Below are 14,005 nucleotides of genomic sequence, written 5' to 3'. Positions count from 1 at the left end.
TTTATTTTTATCCCGCCTTTATTATCTTTATAAATAAGTCAAGGTGGCAAACATACCTAATACTCCTTCCTAGTCCTATTTTCCACACAACAACAACCCTGTGAGGTGAGCTGGGCTGAGGGACAGTGACTGGCCCAAGGTCACCCAGCCGGCTTTCATGTCTAAGGTGGGACTAGAACTCATAGACTTCTGGTTTCTAACCCAGCACCTTAACCACTAGACCAATGGCTCTTGTATATTATAGTTACTTTGTTTAGGGATTGCTAAAACCAAAGTTTCCAGTAAATACTTGTATGTTAAATTAGATGGTAAAAGTATCTGACATTAATAAATAATGGTAAAATAAAGGAGAACAGAAAAAAGTACTAATAGCCAAAGACATCACAATACTCCTTAACTTGCTGTTTCCTCCTAACATATTAGTGTACAAAAAGTCATAAACCCTAATCAATATGTAATGTACAATAGAACATTTCCTAATACAGATCAAGAATATAGGCTCTTTACTAGAAAGATTTTATGTGCAACCTGTTTTTATTACTTTAGAAAATAAAATAAATCTGTACTCTTCTCAAAATAGCCAATGTTGTCTTTCTCTCTAGAAGTACAAACTGTTCCTTAGAAAACATCAAAAATGTCAGGATGTCAAATTCTGTGCCAAGCAGAAGCCTAACAAGAAGAAAATAAAACATCATTTTGCTCTTCTTTATTCTCTTTGGGATAATTAATGCCCAGAAGGCTTGATAATATTCTGTACTATTACTTACATTTCCTTCTTGATGTATTTAGTATGTGCTTTTTTTTAACATAGCATATTTCAAAATACTATTATTATTCGATACTCAGATTTGCTATAGTTATTCAGCACAAGTCAGTCTCTGTCAGTGATATTTTTAATTTTACAAATATATTTTTGTTCAATGTGTATGAGTTTGTATGTGAATGTGCGAATATTTATTTACAGAGCATCCACTGGCGAGAAGCCCTAAATATACTGAAATTGGTGGTTTCACGCTCAGCAAGTCTGGTTCTACCCTCTTATCAGCACAGTGATATTTCAAAAATGGAAATACATTGTATCTGGAACAATGCTTCCAAGGAACTGCCTGGAAAAACTTTAGAGTTCCAGTTTGATATTTCTGAGGTACTCTATTTCCCATAATTAAGATATACCTCATGTGCATATCCTTAAAAGCTAATGATTTAAGCAGAATAGGCAATTTAGCCAAAGTTTGATGAATTTTCATTCGTAGATCAAAGGTAAACCACATGCTATACATATGAAATTAATCTACTGCCTCATACTGTTTATTTAATTGTTGAAATCAAGAATTTCTTCATTTGAAAACCAACTTCTAGTGAGAGAGAACAATCTCGGATTAGACCATGGGTTGGTAACCTATCTCAAGCTGCAGTATGGTACTTTTAGTTGTTATGACATCTAGAATTGAGTCGGTCTTTTTGAAAAAAAATGTTTTCTTCTGCATTAATCCATGTACCATTTAATGCAAGGATTTATTAACTTTGCATGCAGTCCTCTGCCATAAATCTAAATAATTTAAAAGCCAGTTTAAATGTCAACGTTTTCCAAAATCTTCGTAAAGTGTGAAGGCAAAACCATCATGTCAATACAGCTGGCTTTCCGTTAGAAGACAAATATAAGTTTTAAATACTGGGATATACTTTTCCCTAATCCAATCTACTCTGGTTATATTTAGGATCAGACTTTGTTTCTTCTATGGCTAAAGAACAGCTTCAAATTATCCAGATATCCAGATCCTTGAAATCACAGATTTTCCATTTCTTGCTTTAGGAAGATGGAAATCTTTGCCTTTTGATGGGCAATGAAAGGATAGCCACATTGCCCAGGCCGATCAACCTGTCCACGGTCCATGTCATTGATTAAAATCAATAGTGTGGATTTTACTCAAAGTTTCCTTGTGGAAGCAACAGACCCAGATTTCTTTTCTCCCCACCCATTTTAATATGGATGTCTTTGTTAACTATATTGTTTATTTATTTATGGAATGTATAGGCTGCCCTATAAAAAAACAACAATCATTTACAAAAACCAGAACATCACACAAGGGTTGCGTCACTCACTCTAATCCAGGGCCTGGGGATAAAGCCAGGTTCTAAGGGCTTGTTTAAATAGGGCCAGGGTGGGGACCATACAATTCTTGGGTGGGGGGATGCTGTTTCATAGGTCAGGCACCATGATGGACAAGGCCCTATTTCTAGGTCCCAGGTATTTACTGATGTTTTTATTATTGTTTTTAAATGTTAGTGCAAACTGCTTCATGATATTTCATAGGAGTTGTTATTGAAATATTATAATAAATAATATCAACAAAGTGCTTGCTCTAAAGCTTATTCAAAGTTCCCAATAAGCACTGAGTTCTTGATATCTTTCAGTGTGAAGATCTATTGTTCAGCAGAGGTAGAGCTCTCTTCAGATTTCAAAATGGAGACTTTAATATATGTATTAATTTCCATAACTAATTAAATTAAGTAGTATAAGAATTTTTTTAAAATCCAAATGAATTTTAAGGGAATAGTAATTTCTTAACGAAGTTAATCTGCATCTCAGTCACGAACTCAATAGCTCACTAGATGGCCGTGGTTGGTAACCTCTGCTTTGTGCAAGACATAACAATCTGTGTTACAGAGTTGCTATATGGACTGTGGGGATAATATATGTAAATTTTATACTTTTTTATTGGTGTTTTATTTTAAGACACCAATTATTGGCAAGCGATATGATGAGCTGCAGAGTTCTTCAGGCCGTGATGGAAAACACAGAATAATGCCTGTCACACGTAGCACCTCTTCAACATCTTCTGGGTCTAACTCAAATGTCCTTGTGCCTGTTAGTTGGAAGAGACCTCAGTATTCTCAGGTAAAAGTCTTACTGATTTTCTGTAATGGAGGCTTGTTCCATTCATTTCCAATTTAATTGCTGTTGTTCAGAAATATTGTTGTTGTTGTTTATTTGTTTAGTCGCTTCCGACTCTTTGTGACTTCATGGACCAGCCCACGCCAGGGCTTCCTGTCGGTCGTCAACACCCCCAGCTCCCCCAGGGACGGGTCCGTCACCTCTAGAATATCATCCATCCATCTTGCCCTTGGTCGGCCCCTCTTCCTTTTGCCTTCCACTCACCCTAGCATCAGCATCTTCTCCAGGGTGTCCTGTCTTCTCATTATGTGGCCAAAGTATTTCAGTTTTGCCTTGAATATCATTCCCTCAAGTGAGCAGTCTGACTTTATTTCCTGGAGGATGGACTGGTTTGATCTTCTTGCAGTCCAAGGCACTCTCAGAATTTTCCTCCAACACCACAGTTCAAAAGCATCGATCTTCCTTCGCTCAGCCTTCCTTATGGTCCAGCTCTCGCAGCCATATGTTACTACGGGGAACACCATTGCTTTAACTATGCGGGCCTTTGTTGTCAGTGTGATGTCTCTGCTCTTAACTATTTTATCAAGATTTGTCATTTCTCTTCTCCCAAGGATTAAGCGTCCTCTGATTTCCTGACTGCAGTCAGCATCTGCAGTAATCTTTGCACCTAGGAATACAAAGTCTTTCACTGCTTCTACATTTTCTCCCTCTATTTGCCAGTTATCAATCAAGCTGGTTGCCATAATCTTGGTTTTTTTGAGGTTTAGTTGCAAGCCAGCTTTTGCACTTTCTTCTTTCACCTTCATCCTAAGGCTCCTCAGTTCCTCTTCGCTTTCAGCCATCCAAGTGGTATCATCTGCATATCTGAGATTGTTAATGTTTCCTCCAGCAATTGTAACTCCAGCCTTGGATTCCTCAAGGCCAGCTTGTCGCATGATGTGTTCTGCATACAAGTTGAATAGGTAGGGTGAGAGTATACAGCCCTGCCGTACTCCTTTCCCAATCTTAAACCAGTCCGTTGTTCCGTGGTCTGTTCTTACTGTTGCTACTTGGTCGTTATACAGATTCTTCAGGAGGCATACAAGATGACTTGGTATCCCCATACCACTAAGAACTTGCCACAATTTGTTATGGTCCACACAGTCAAAGGCTTTAGAATAGTCAATAAAACAGAAATAGATGTTTTTCTGAAACTCCCTGGCTTTTTCCATTATCCAGCGGATATTGGCAATTTGGTCCCTAGTTCCTCTGCCTTTTCTAAACCCAGCTTGTACGTCTGGCAATTCTCGCTCCATGAACTGCTGAAGTCTACCTTGCAGGATCTTGAGCATTACCTTACTGGCATGTGAAATGAGTGCCACTGTTCGATAGTTTGAACATTCTTTAGTGTTTCCCTTTTTTGGTATGGGGATATAAGTTGATTTTTTCCAATCTGATGGCCATTCTTGTGTTTTCCAAATTTGTTGGCATATAGCATGCATTACCTTGACAGCATCATCTTGCAAGATTTTGAACAGTTCAGCTGGGATGCCGTCATCTCCTGCTGCCTTGTTATTAGCAATGCTTCTTAAGGCCCATTCAACCTCACTCTTCAGGATGTCTGGCTCTAGCTCACTGACCACACCGTCAAAGCTATCCCCGATATTGTTATCCTTCCTATACAGGTCTTCTGTATATTCTTGCCACCTTTTCTTGATCTCTTCTTCTTCTGTTAGGTCCTTGCCATCTTTGTTTTTGATCATACCCATTTTTGCCTGGAATTTACCTCCAATGTTTCTAATTTTCTGGAAGAGGTCTCTTGTCCTTCCTATTCTATTGTCTTCTTCCACTTCCGCGCATTGCTTGTTTAAAAATAATTCCTTATCTCTTCTGGCTAACCTCTGGAATTTTGCATTTAATTGGGCATCTCCCCCCCTATCACTGTTGCCTTTTGCTTTCCTTCTTTCTTGGGCTACTTCTAGTGTCTCAGCAGACAGCCATTTTGCCTTCTTGGTTTTCTCTTTCTTTGGGATGTATTTTGTTGCCGCCTCCTGAACAATGCTGCCAACTTCTGACCATAGTTCTTCCGGGACCCTATCTACTAAGTCCAGTCCCTTAAATCTATTCTTCACCTCCACTGCATATTCCTTAGGAATATTAGTGAGCTCATATCTAGCTGATCTGTGGGTCTTCCCTAATCTCTTTAGTCTGATCCTAAATTGTGCAAGAAGAAGTTCGTGATCGGAACTACAGTCAGCTCCAGGCCTTGTTTTTACCGACTGTACAGATGTGCTCCACCTTTGGCTGCAAAGGATGTAGTCGATCTGATTTCGGTGTTGTCCATCTGGTGAAGTCCATGTATAAAGCCGTCTCTTAGGTTGTTGGAAGAGAGTGTTTGTTATGCAGAGTGAATTGTCTTGGCAAAATTCTATCAGCCTATGTCCTCCTTCGTTTTGTTCTCCTAGGCCATACTTACCTGTAATTCGAGGTGTCATTTGACTGCCCACCTTAGCATTCCAGTCTCCCGTGATGAAAATAACATCTCTTTTAGGCGTGTCATCCAGTAGGTGCTGCAGATCCTCATAGAACTGCTCTACTTCAGCTTCTTCAGCATCTGTGGTTGTGGCATATATTTGGATCACTGTGATGTTAGATGGCTTGCCCTGAATTCGAATTGAGATCATTCTGTCGTTTTTTGGGTTGTATCCAAGCACTGCTTTAGCCACTTTACTATTAATTATGAAGGCTACTCCATTTCTTCTGTGGTCCTCTTGTCCACAGTAGTAGATCTGGTGGTCATTTGATGTGAAGTGGCCCATTCCAGTCCATTTCAGTTCACTGACACCCAGAATGTCTATCTTTAATCTTGACATCTCACCAATAACCACATCCAATTTGCCCTGGCTCATAGATCTTACATTCCAGGTTCCAATGGTGTGTTGATCCTTAGAACATCGGATTCGCCGTTCACCACCAGCACCATCGGCCGCTAGCCGTCCTTTCGGCTTTGAGCTAGCTGCGTCATCACGTCTGGGGCTAGTTGAGCTCATCCTCTGTTCCTCCCCAGTAGCATTTTGACCATCTTCCAACCTGGGGGTCTCATCTTCCGATGGTATACCGACATATCTCTGGTTGTACTGATCCATTTAGTTTTCACGGCAAGAATACTGGGGTGGGTTGCCATTACCTTCCCCAGGGATCGCATTTAGTCTGACCTCTCTGTCATGACCTTCCCGTCTTGGGTGGCCCTTCACAGTTTAGCTCATGGCATCATTGAGGTGCTCAAGCTCCAGCACCACGACAAGGTAACGATCCTTTGCTGAAGGTTCAGAAATATAGAAATACTGTTTAACAAGTATTGAAACACAGAGGGTCCAAACAGCACCAAGGTAATATTTTGCCAGATTGCTCCTTCTTAAATTTATTAGGGCATGATGATTTGGTTAAAATTATGGAGAGCTGGAGCTGGAGTTATGGATTTCCTTATAAACATCCCTACTTCCTCTCTTATTATTCGAAAAACTGTTATGTGTAACATTATTTTAAAAATCTTTTTCTTTCACTTTCATTTTTTAAAGAAAAGAACAAAAGAAAAGCTGGTGCATGTTCTTAGTCTTTGTGGTCAAGAAGTTGGTCTGAGTAAAAACCCCTCAGTAAGTTTCACATTTCTTCTTATACCATTTATGCATAATTAATTTACATCTTCATGTTCAGCTATTATCTTTCATTTGCCTGACATAGTCCTCCTGAACTCATGGGTCCTGCTGGATTTGCAGATGGAGGCCATGGTGGCTTTTGGCCATCTTTGGCTGGGGTGCCAGTTGTGAGCCTACCTAGAGTGGAAGGTGGTGGCAGTGGTGACATATGCTCTCATCACCACTGGAATAATAATGCACTTTACATGAACTGTAGCATATCTTACATGACAGCATATGAGAACTGCTATAGCTATATAACACCTGTGTTGAGGATGCTGCACTAACTTCCAGTAGGTCATGGATGCAATTCAAAGTACTGATTTAAACATACAATGCCCAACAAGGGTTGGCTCTGAGTATAATCAGGACTATCTCCTCGATGTGCAACCAGCCCTTAACCAAACTATAGAAGTTAAGTGTTCCCCGTGTATGGGAAATGCCAAGGTGAGGTGATCAGCAACAATGGTTCTCTGGGATGCCCCCCATCTTGTAGAATTTGGCAACCACATTGACATTCAGAAAGCCATCAACAGAATTTTTCTGTGACGCCTTCAAGGTATAGTTATTTATCCTATATACATAGGGACTGGCACATGTGGTTCTTGTATAGTTATTGTTTTATTGGGCATTGTTTTATTCAATTGTTTTATCTTTGTAATTTTATTGTATCTTGGTTTTATCTGCTTGAAAACAGCAACAAGGTGGTCTGATTAGATGTACAAATAAATAGAATAAGTATATACACAAACACATTTTTGTCTATGAAGGGCATTTGTGAAAAAATCAATTGGTTCTACTAAATTTTGTGCTATATGAAGTAAAAGCCAAAACTGCATGTACGGCAAAGTTGCCTTGGTTTTTCATGTCATCCCATCTATTACTCTCTATCTCTCCTATCCAACATAAAATTGGACTACAAATTCTTCTGTCCAGTATTAAATGCAGTTTAATAAAACACATTGTATTAATTTTTAATCTTATTTTGTCATCTTTTACTTTATATCGTCAGTTGCTTTGAGAACTCCAAATGCCATATAGATAATTTTAATTTTAAAGTGAAAATCTGTATTATTTCTAGTTAATACCTATGGGATTAAGTAGTAAAATGAAAATTTCTGAAATACTGGGATGACTTATTTTTGACCTGGTTTTATTCTTTGTTTTGGGAATTATAGTGAGACTGTATTATCTCAAACTTCCTGGAGGGAATGTCCAGTATCAGCACTTAGACTAGTTAAATTTTGGTAGGGCAATAGGTACTGCAGAATGCCATCTTTTTCATTTGGCTAATTTGCTGATAGTGTATGATCACAGTCTACCAAGAAGCAACTCTGCATTATTCTGCAAATAAAATTAAATTAAAAAACTAGGTCAGCAAAACCATAATACTTTCTAAGTAATCCATGTATTTTAACTTGTAACAACTGAGGGGAGTGGCAGAATTCATGCAGCTCTTTGCCTGCCCATTTTTTGCAGTTACATCTTTTTCCCCTAAATGCAAAGACACACTAAGGCTGCATCAGTCTGCAGCCATTAAGAAGTATTGGACGGGTTTCTGCAGTTCAGAGTTGTGTCTTTGTTCAAGTTTAATCTGAAGGCATCTGTCCAACGTAAATAATATAAAAGAGTCTTCTAAAAATACTCTCTGAAGGAATTAGGTGTGTACTGAAAATACTGTTTCTGAATAGTCCACTAGATTTAAGGCTAGTAGGAGGAACCATAGAAGAGTTTTTAAAAGAAAGTCATCCCTTTTCAATGTTTAGGTCATTTTTTCTTCCTGTGGAGATTTGGATCTGATTGAGCACCAAACTAGTCTGGTAGCTTCAGAAGACGGGCAACGTGAGCAAGAGAATATGGATGATTCAAACAGCGAGCAACAGTTCAGAGTCTTTAGAGATTTTGACTTCCTAGATGTGGAATTAGAAGATGGCGAGGTATGGTATATTCTTTTTTGAAAGATCTTTGCTCCTACCATAGATTAAGCCCCATTTTAGCCCTTCACAACAGTAATAATATTCTCTTCATATTTTAGCAAATGCTTAACTGAGTAGCTATAATCTTGATTTTGCATGAACATTTTTGGAATGTTTTTCACAGTATGGGTAAAAGTAGCATAACGGTTGGCAGGTTACCACTCCAAACATATTTAAGGTTCATGATATTTTACTGCCCAGTACGAAAACCTTAGCACAATGTTAGAGCTTAATGAACTACTCTAATACTAAAATTAAAACTAATACTAAATTTTCCATATATTAAAATGAAACACAATACTTTAACCGTTTTTAACCAAATGTTTGAAATGCTGATTGGTGACCTGAATACATGCCTCATAAACCCATTATACAATGGTTTTAAAAGCAGGCAATTTCATCAATGACCTTCCAGAAAGCTAAACTTAAGACTGCTCTGTGTACATCTTTAATGCTTCCACTGCCTTAACATAGTGCACTTAGAAACCCTGGTGTTCTGCATTTGCAATTTCGTCAGTCCCTGTAGAAGAAAAACAGAAGCTTGAGGGCCTGTAATTACGTCTTGGCAGGTAAAAGCCTGTCTGTCTTTTACTGGAGTCGTTGGAAAGGCCTGCTATCCAGTTTACTTGCTATATTTAAACTGCATGGTCTTGTTTGGGTTTTATTTTGTTTCTAAAGAATATTTTTATAGTTCATATGGATCTCTTCCCTCTAGAAATAATTATTTCTGGTTAACTGAAGAAAATATCAGCACTGGGTGCTGGAGAATACTGGATAGTGCTCTGACAATATTTTGCTCCATTCAGGCAGTGGATGTAGGAAAGGAAGGAGATTATTCAAGGAATATTTTAGGGAGAGTAATATCACCAGTGAGTGTCACCTCACTGTTGTAAATAAAGCCTCCTGACTCATTAAAGATAAATAGCCTGGTATATGACAGGCCAAATTTGGGCTGTTCTGGAAGAGGATAATGAGAGACAGGATATGTGGTAGCAACAGTTTGGCTTCTTGATCTGTTCCAAAACGTGTTCTGCAGGAGTGCTGATGGCAGTGATGAGAGGGTGCTTTGCTAGAAAGGGGGCAGCCTAAGGCAAAGACATTTGATACTAGCTACTTGGCAGGGACTACAGTATATCCATCGCTACCAAGTTGTTTGATTTTGAATTAAATTAATCTACTTCAGCTTGCTGAGCTGAACTGGAAATAAATTCCATTGAAATCAAATTCAATTTTTGCCCTGTGCCATGTTTAGATTTGGAACATTTTAGCAAAGCATTCTAAAGAAAAAGTCCTTGCTGGAGTAAATAATGACATTGCATAGGTAGAAAGATGCAAGGAATTGTAAAGAATTGATCTGGAATTCGAACAGGAATAATGGTGGAGCTTTTCTTCTTTTGATAGCAAAACCAAGAGCCAAATCTGCTGAATGATTCCTGAAATTCTACATTTCTTTCCAACAGTGATCAATATGAGATCTGAATATTCTAAATATCTAGCCTTAGTTTAACTGGGACAGTAGCTGTCAGGATATAAAGCCTACAAAAGTGGGATGTATGTATAATGGAAAAATGTTCCTGTAACAATAGCAACGTTGCTAGGTGGTGTTGTAATATGTTTCCTGTTATTGACTCTAACTTCTTTGCCCTTAACAAATAAAAATAAAAAGCAGATTCTGGCCCTGCGAAGAAGGTAACTGTGTTTTGGTTTTCAAAAAAAATCCTATGCATGTCTCCTTCAAAGTAAGTCCCTGTGAGTGCATTAGGTCTTCCTTCCTGGTTAGTGATATAGAATTTGACTTACTTTCTTAATGTAAATTTAGTAGATCTGATCATAAAAGGCATAGAAATTAATTAGTGTCAGCAAATTAAACCTACTGTAGGTTTTCTCTCCACTTTTTGTCTAGCTTAATTGTATGTGGATATGAATTGTAATTTAGCTGGTCCACAGAGTTAAGAGAAAAGTAATTTGGTATTTTAATTTGTCTGTGAAACCAATATTATAGTATTTCAAGCTTTTAATACAGGAATAAATTGGTCAGCTGCAGTAATGACTGTAAGTATATTTAAATCAAATATGTTTACACAAGCTTTTCTTTATTTGTTTCCTATTTGTTATATCTGCTATTCAGGAACTTCAGGTAAGATAATGCTATTTGAACTCATGTGCTAGTAAATGTAATGCATTGTTTGTATCCTGTAGTATTTACTGTACTGCTCTTTCAGTGTGTGTATGTTTGTTTACATGTATGAAAGTTGTATACTTATGCAAAGATTTAGAAATGTTTTAGAATTCAAAGGGTTACTGTAATATCCACAGTTCTGATCCATTGCAAAATCTAAATCAAGTGTTTGACAAGATCAAATTTAATTGTTTGTACAATCTAATTGTGGTTTAAAGAATGACAGGATATTTGTGAAACAGTAAATTATGTATAGCTTAATTCTTGCATAATTATTATGAGAGGCCATATGAGATGCAGTGTTTGCATTTTACAGAACTATCTCAGCACTTAAGGATCCTTGGAACTTTTGCACTATTGCTTAGGAGATCCTGTCAACCTAAATTCTATTCCAGTGACAGAAAATCTGAGGAATAGCAAGAGAAACATTATATTTTGTGCTATTGTCTTGACAGATTACAAAAGGAAAAGCTTGTGGGAGGAAAATATTTATAGCGATAAGCTATCTAAGGATAACCATCGCAGTTTTGTTTTTGTTTTACTATTGTAATGGATGCTGTAAGAAATTCCATACCATCAGATTAGTATAGTATGTGATAGCTTAAAATCGTATAAAATTTTGCTTCCCAGTAGTGGGTACCTTTGTCTTTCCCAAAGTAAGCCTTCAGCTCACTTGCACAAATAATTAAGATTGATTGTGTGCCATGAAGTTGTTTTTGACTCCTAGCAACCACATATAGACAAATAGTAAGAGCAGTCTATTAATGTTAGACTGTGCCACAAGTGGAAAACTACGATGTATTTTTCAGTTCACTAAAGAGGACCCATGGTGCTGCATGAGTTCAGACAGCTCACAGAAGCTGGAGTGATGAAGAATCAGACTCCGCCCTCACTACTTGTTTATAGAAAAGGAATCAAGATCTTCCTCTTTAACTAGGTCTTTCCATATTGAGCTAGTTACTGTGATTTTAACACTTTTACCATACATTTTTGTTTTATTTTCATTGTTTGTTGCTTGAATACCCTCTGGATGGAAATACGAGAAGTAAATTATATATACATATATGTCTCTTTCATATAGTGGTTTCCTGGATTCTCCTTGCAAAAATTCCAAGGCGAATTGGAGTACATGCTATTAATCAAATTCATAGTGGAAGTCTGTAATTAGATTTCTGTTATTCATTTGTTTTAAACCTAACTGTAAAAATCTTCAGTGTTTTCAGTGATAAAGAACCATGTTTCATTTCTAGAATTAAGCATACCTGTTAACACATTAATGACTGATAGAAAAATACCCTATTAGAGGTTCAGCCCAATTAAATACTATAGGACTTGTTTCTATGGAAGCAAGTGTAAGATTGCACTGTACAATGTTAACTAGATGTAAAATGTTCATCTAGTACATTTTAGAGGAGACTTCATTATAATTTTATTAAGTTTCCCTATATAAATTATGATTTTATATTTCTGGATTTAAAAAAATAAATAGCATTTATTTGAGTACACACACACACACACACACAACATATATGCATATATATAAGATAGACAGACAGACAGACTACCTTTAAGTCCACAACAACTTATAAATGTCTTTAAATATCAGGTAGGAGGAATTTGTTGTATAGTAGCAGAGAAAACAAATGAGTGCTATGATTGCAGGGTGAAAGCATGGACAATTTCAACTGGGGAGTTCGTAGGCGCTCTCTTGATAGTCTGGACAAGTGTGATATGCAGCTTCTGGAAGAAAGTCAGCTTTCAGGAAGTATTCCCAGCCTAAACAAAATCAACCATGAAGACTCTGATGAATCATCGGAAGAGGAGGACCTTACAACAAGCCAAATCCTGGAACAATCGGAGCTTGTAAGTAGTTAAATTATAGGCTGCTAGAAACTAAATTGCATTTAGAAATGAGAAAAGATTGATATTTGAATTCATTTCAAAAGAAACTGGATGCCATAGCCTTTAAGTGAGTTAAGTGTGTTCTGAATTGCTTCACCTTTTGATAGTCAGCAAACACTGGAAAAAAAGTTGCCAGTTAGGAACTCTCATATCTGATAACTGGTATTACAGGGGAAACTATTACAACGGAAAGAAAAAAATATAACTTCACATGGAATCAGCATTTATTTTTAAAGATTTAGAGAGGTTATGAAATAAATACAATTATACACTTTTCACCAGAGGAAAATAATAAATAGCGGAGGCCTTGGTGGTCTCTGAGCCTTGTCGTTTTCTTGCAGACGTTTCATTGCCAGACTAGGCAACATCTTCAGTGTAAAACTTTGGTGCGAAATTGCGAAACAACATCTTCGCACTGAAAATGTTGTCTAGTCCGGCAATGGAATGTCTGCAAGAAAACAACAAGGCTCAGAGAGCACCAAGAGCTCCACAGTTCAACCCTGAGCTACAAATATTTTCTTTGATAATAAATAGTTTCAGGATGATTGTGGGAGAATGATGAGAATGAAGCTGTCTCCCACATACTTGATTAAACTTGAATGGGAAGGATGAAGGAGCCATCTTTGGGCAGCTCCCATTCAGTGCTTTGGCATGTGCAGAAGCATCTCCCAGTGGAATGTGCCCTTTTGTTTCTTTTTTAACAGATCATGCCACTTTCCCCTTCTGAGGACACAAATCACATTGATGCCCTCTCCATGCCATGTGAGGCAGCAGCAGCAGGTCCGCCTCCTTTCGGTTCAAGAACTTCTAGTTTTAACACATCTTTGCCAGAAATGAATAATCTCCAGATCTCTGAAGGCTCAAAGGTGAATGAAGTTAATATTTAAGGAACAGTGCTTGGGATGGGGGATTTGGGATGCATATTTGCTAAAAGATAGAGTTTTAGGGCTGCAAAATAACACTTTACACTTCTGTATAACAAAGTCAGATGTGCCAAATTAAATATATAAGCTTCTCAAGTTACACTGTTTGGGAAATGTTGGCGTCACACTTTCACCAGCTTTAACAGAGTAGCGCAATGATTAGTCTGTGGGAGTTAACATGAATTCTATTCCATCCCCTAAATGTGGGAGTATTATTGTGCTACTGACTGTACTGGATTCAATTTTTGCTTGTTTGGGCTACTTTGAGAATGCTGATTGCAGTATGCAGAGTTCTGTAAGTCTGAAATGCCTGAAACAAAGCTTATCCTGGACACAACTATGAAAAGTTAATAAGTGCTTAGTAGCTTTGCCATGGTTTTCCTTGTGATTCTTCTTTTCTTTTCTTGGAAATACTTTCATTTTTAAAAAGGTCACTAAATTTTGTAATTCCAAGG

General features: G+C 37.6%; 1 protein-coding gene across 2 annotated transcripts in view; it reads left to right on the top strand.

The window, feature by feature from the left end:
* The window catches only part of FRY (FRY microtubule binding protein), a 150,085-nt gene that overhangs the window by 114,771 nt on the left and 21,309 nt on the right, over positions 1-14,005 (top strand). For both annotated transcript variants that reach the window (XM_063305708.1, XM_063305709.1), the window contains exons 48-53: positions 965-1,144; positions 2,738-2,899; positions 6,454-6,528; positions 8,337-8,507; positions 12,388-12,588; positions 13,332-13,493. In XM_063305708.1, coding sequence (XP_063161778.1) covers positions 965-1,144; positions 2,738-2,899; positions 6,454-6,528; positions 8,337-8,507; positions 12,388-12,588; positions 13,332-13,493 — 951 coding nt within the window. The remainder of the gene's footprint in view (positions 1-964; positions 1,145-2,737; positions 2,900-6,453; positions 6,529-8,336; positions 8,508-12,387; positions 12,589-13,331; positions 13,494-14,005) is intronic.

Source organism: Candoia aspera, chromosome 5 (assembly GCF_035149785.1).
Source record: "Candoia aspera isolate rCanAsp1 chromosome 5, rCanAsp1.hap2, whole genome shotgun sequence".
Classification (NCBI taxonomy): Eukaryota; Metazoa; Chordata; class Lepidosauria; order Squamata; family Boidae; genus Candoia; species Candoia aspera.
Note: the sequence above shows the minus strand (reverse complement) of the source record. Positions and strands in the feature narration are given on the sequence as shown.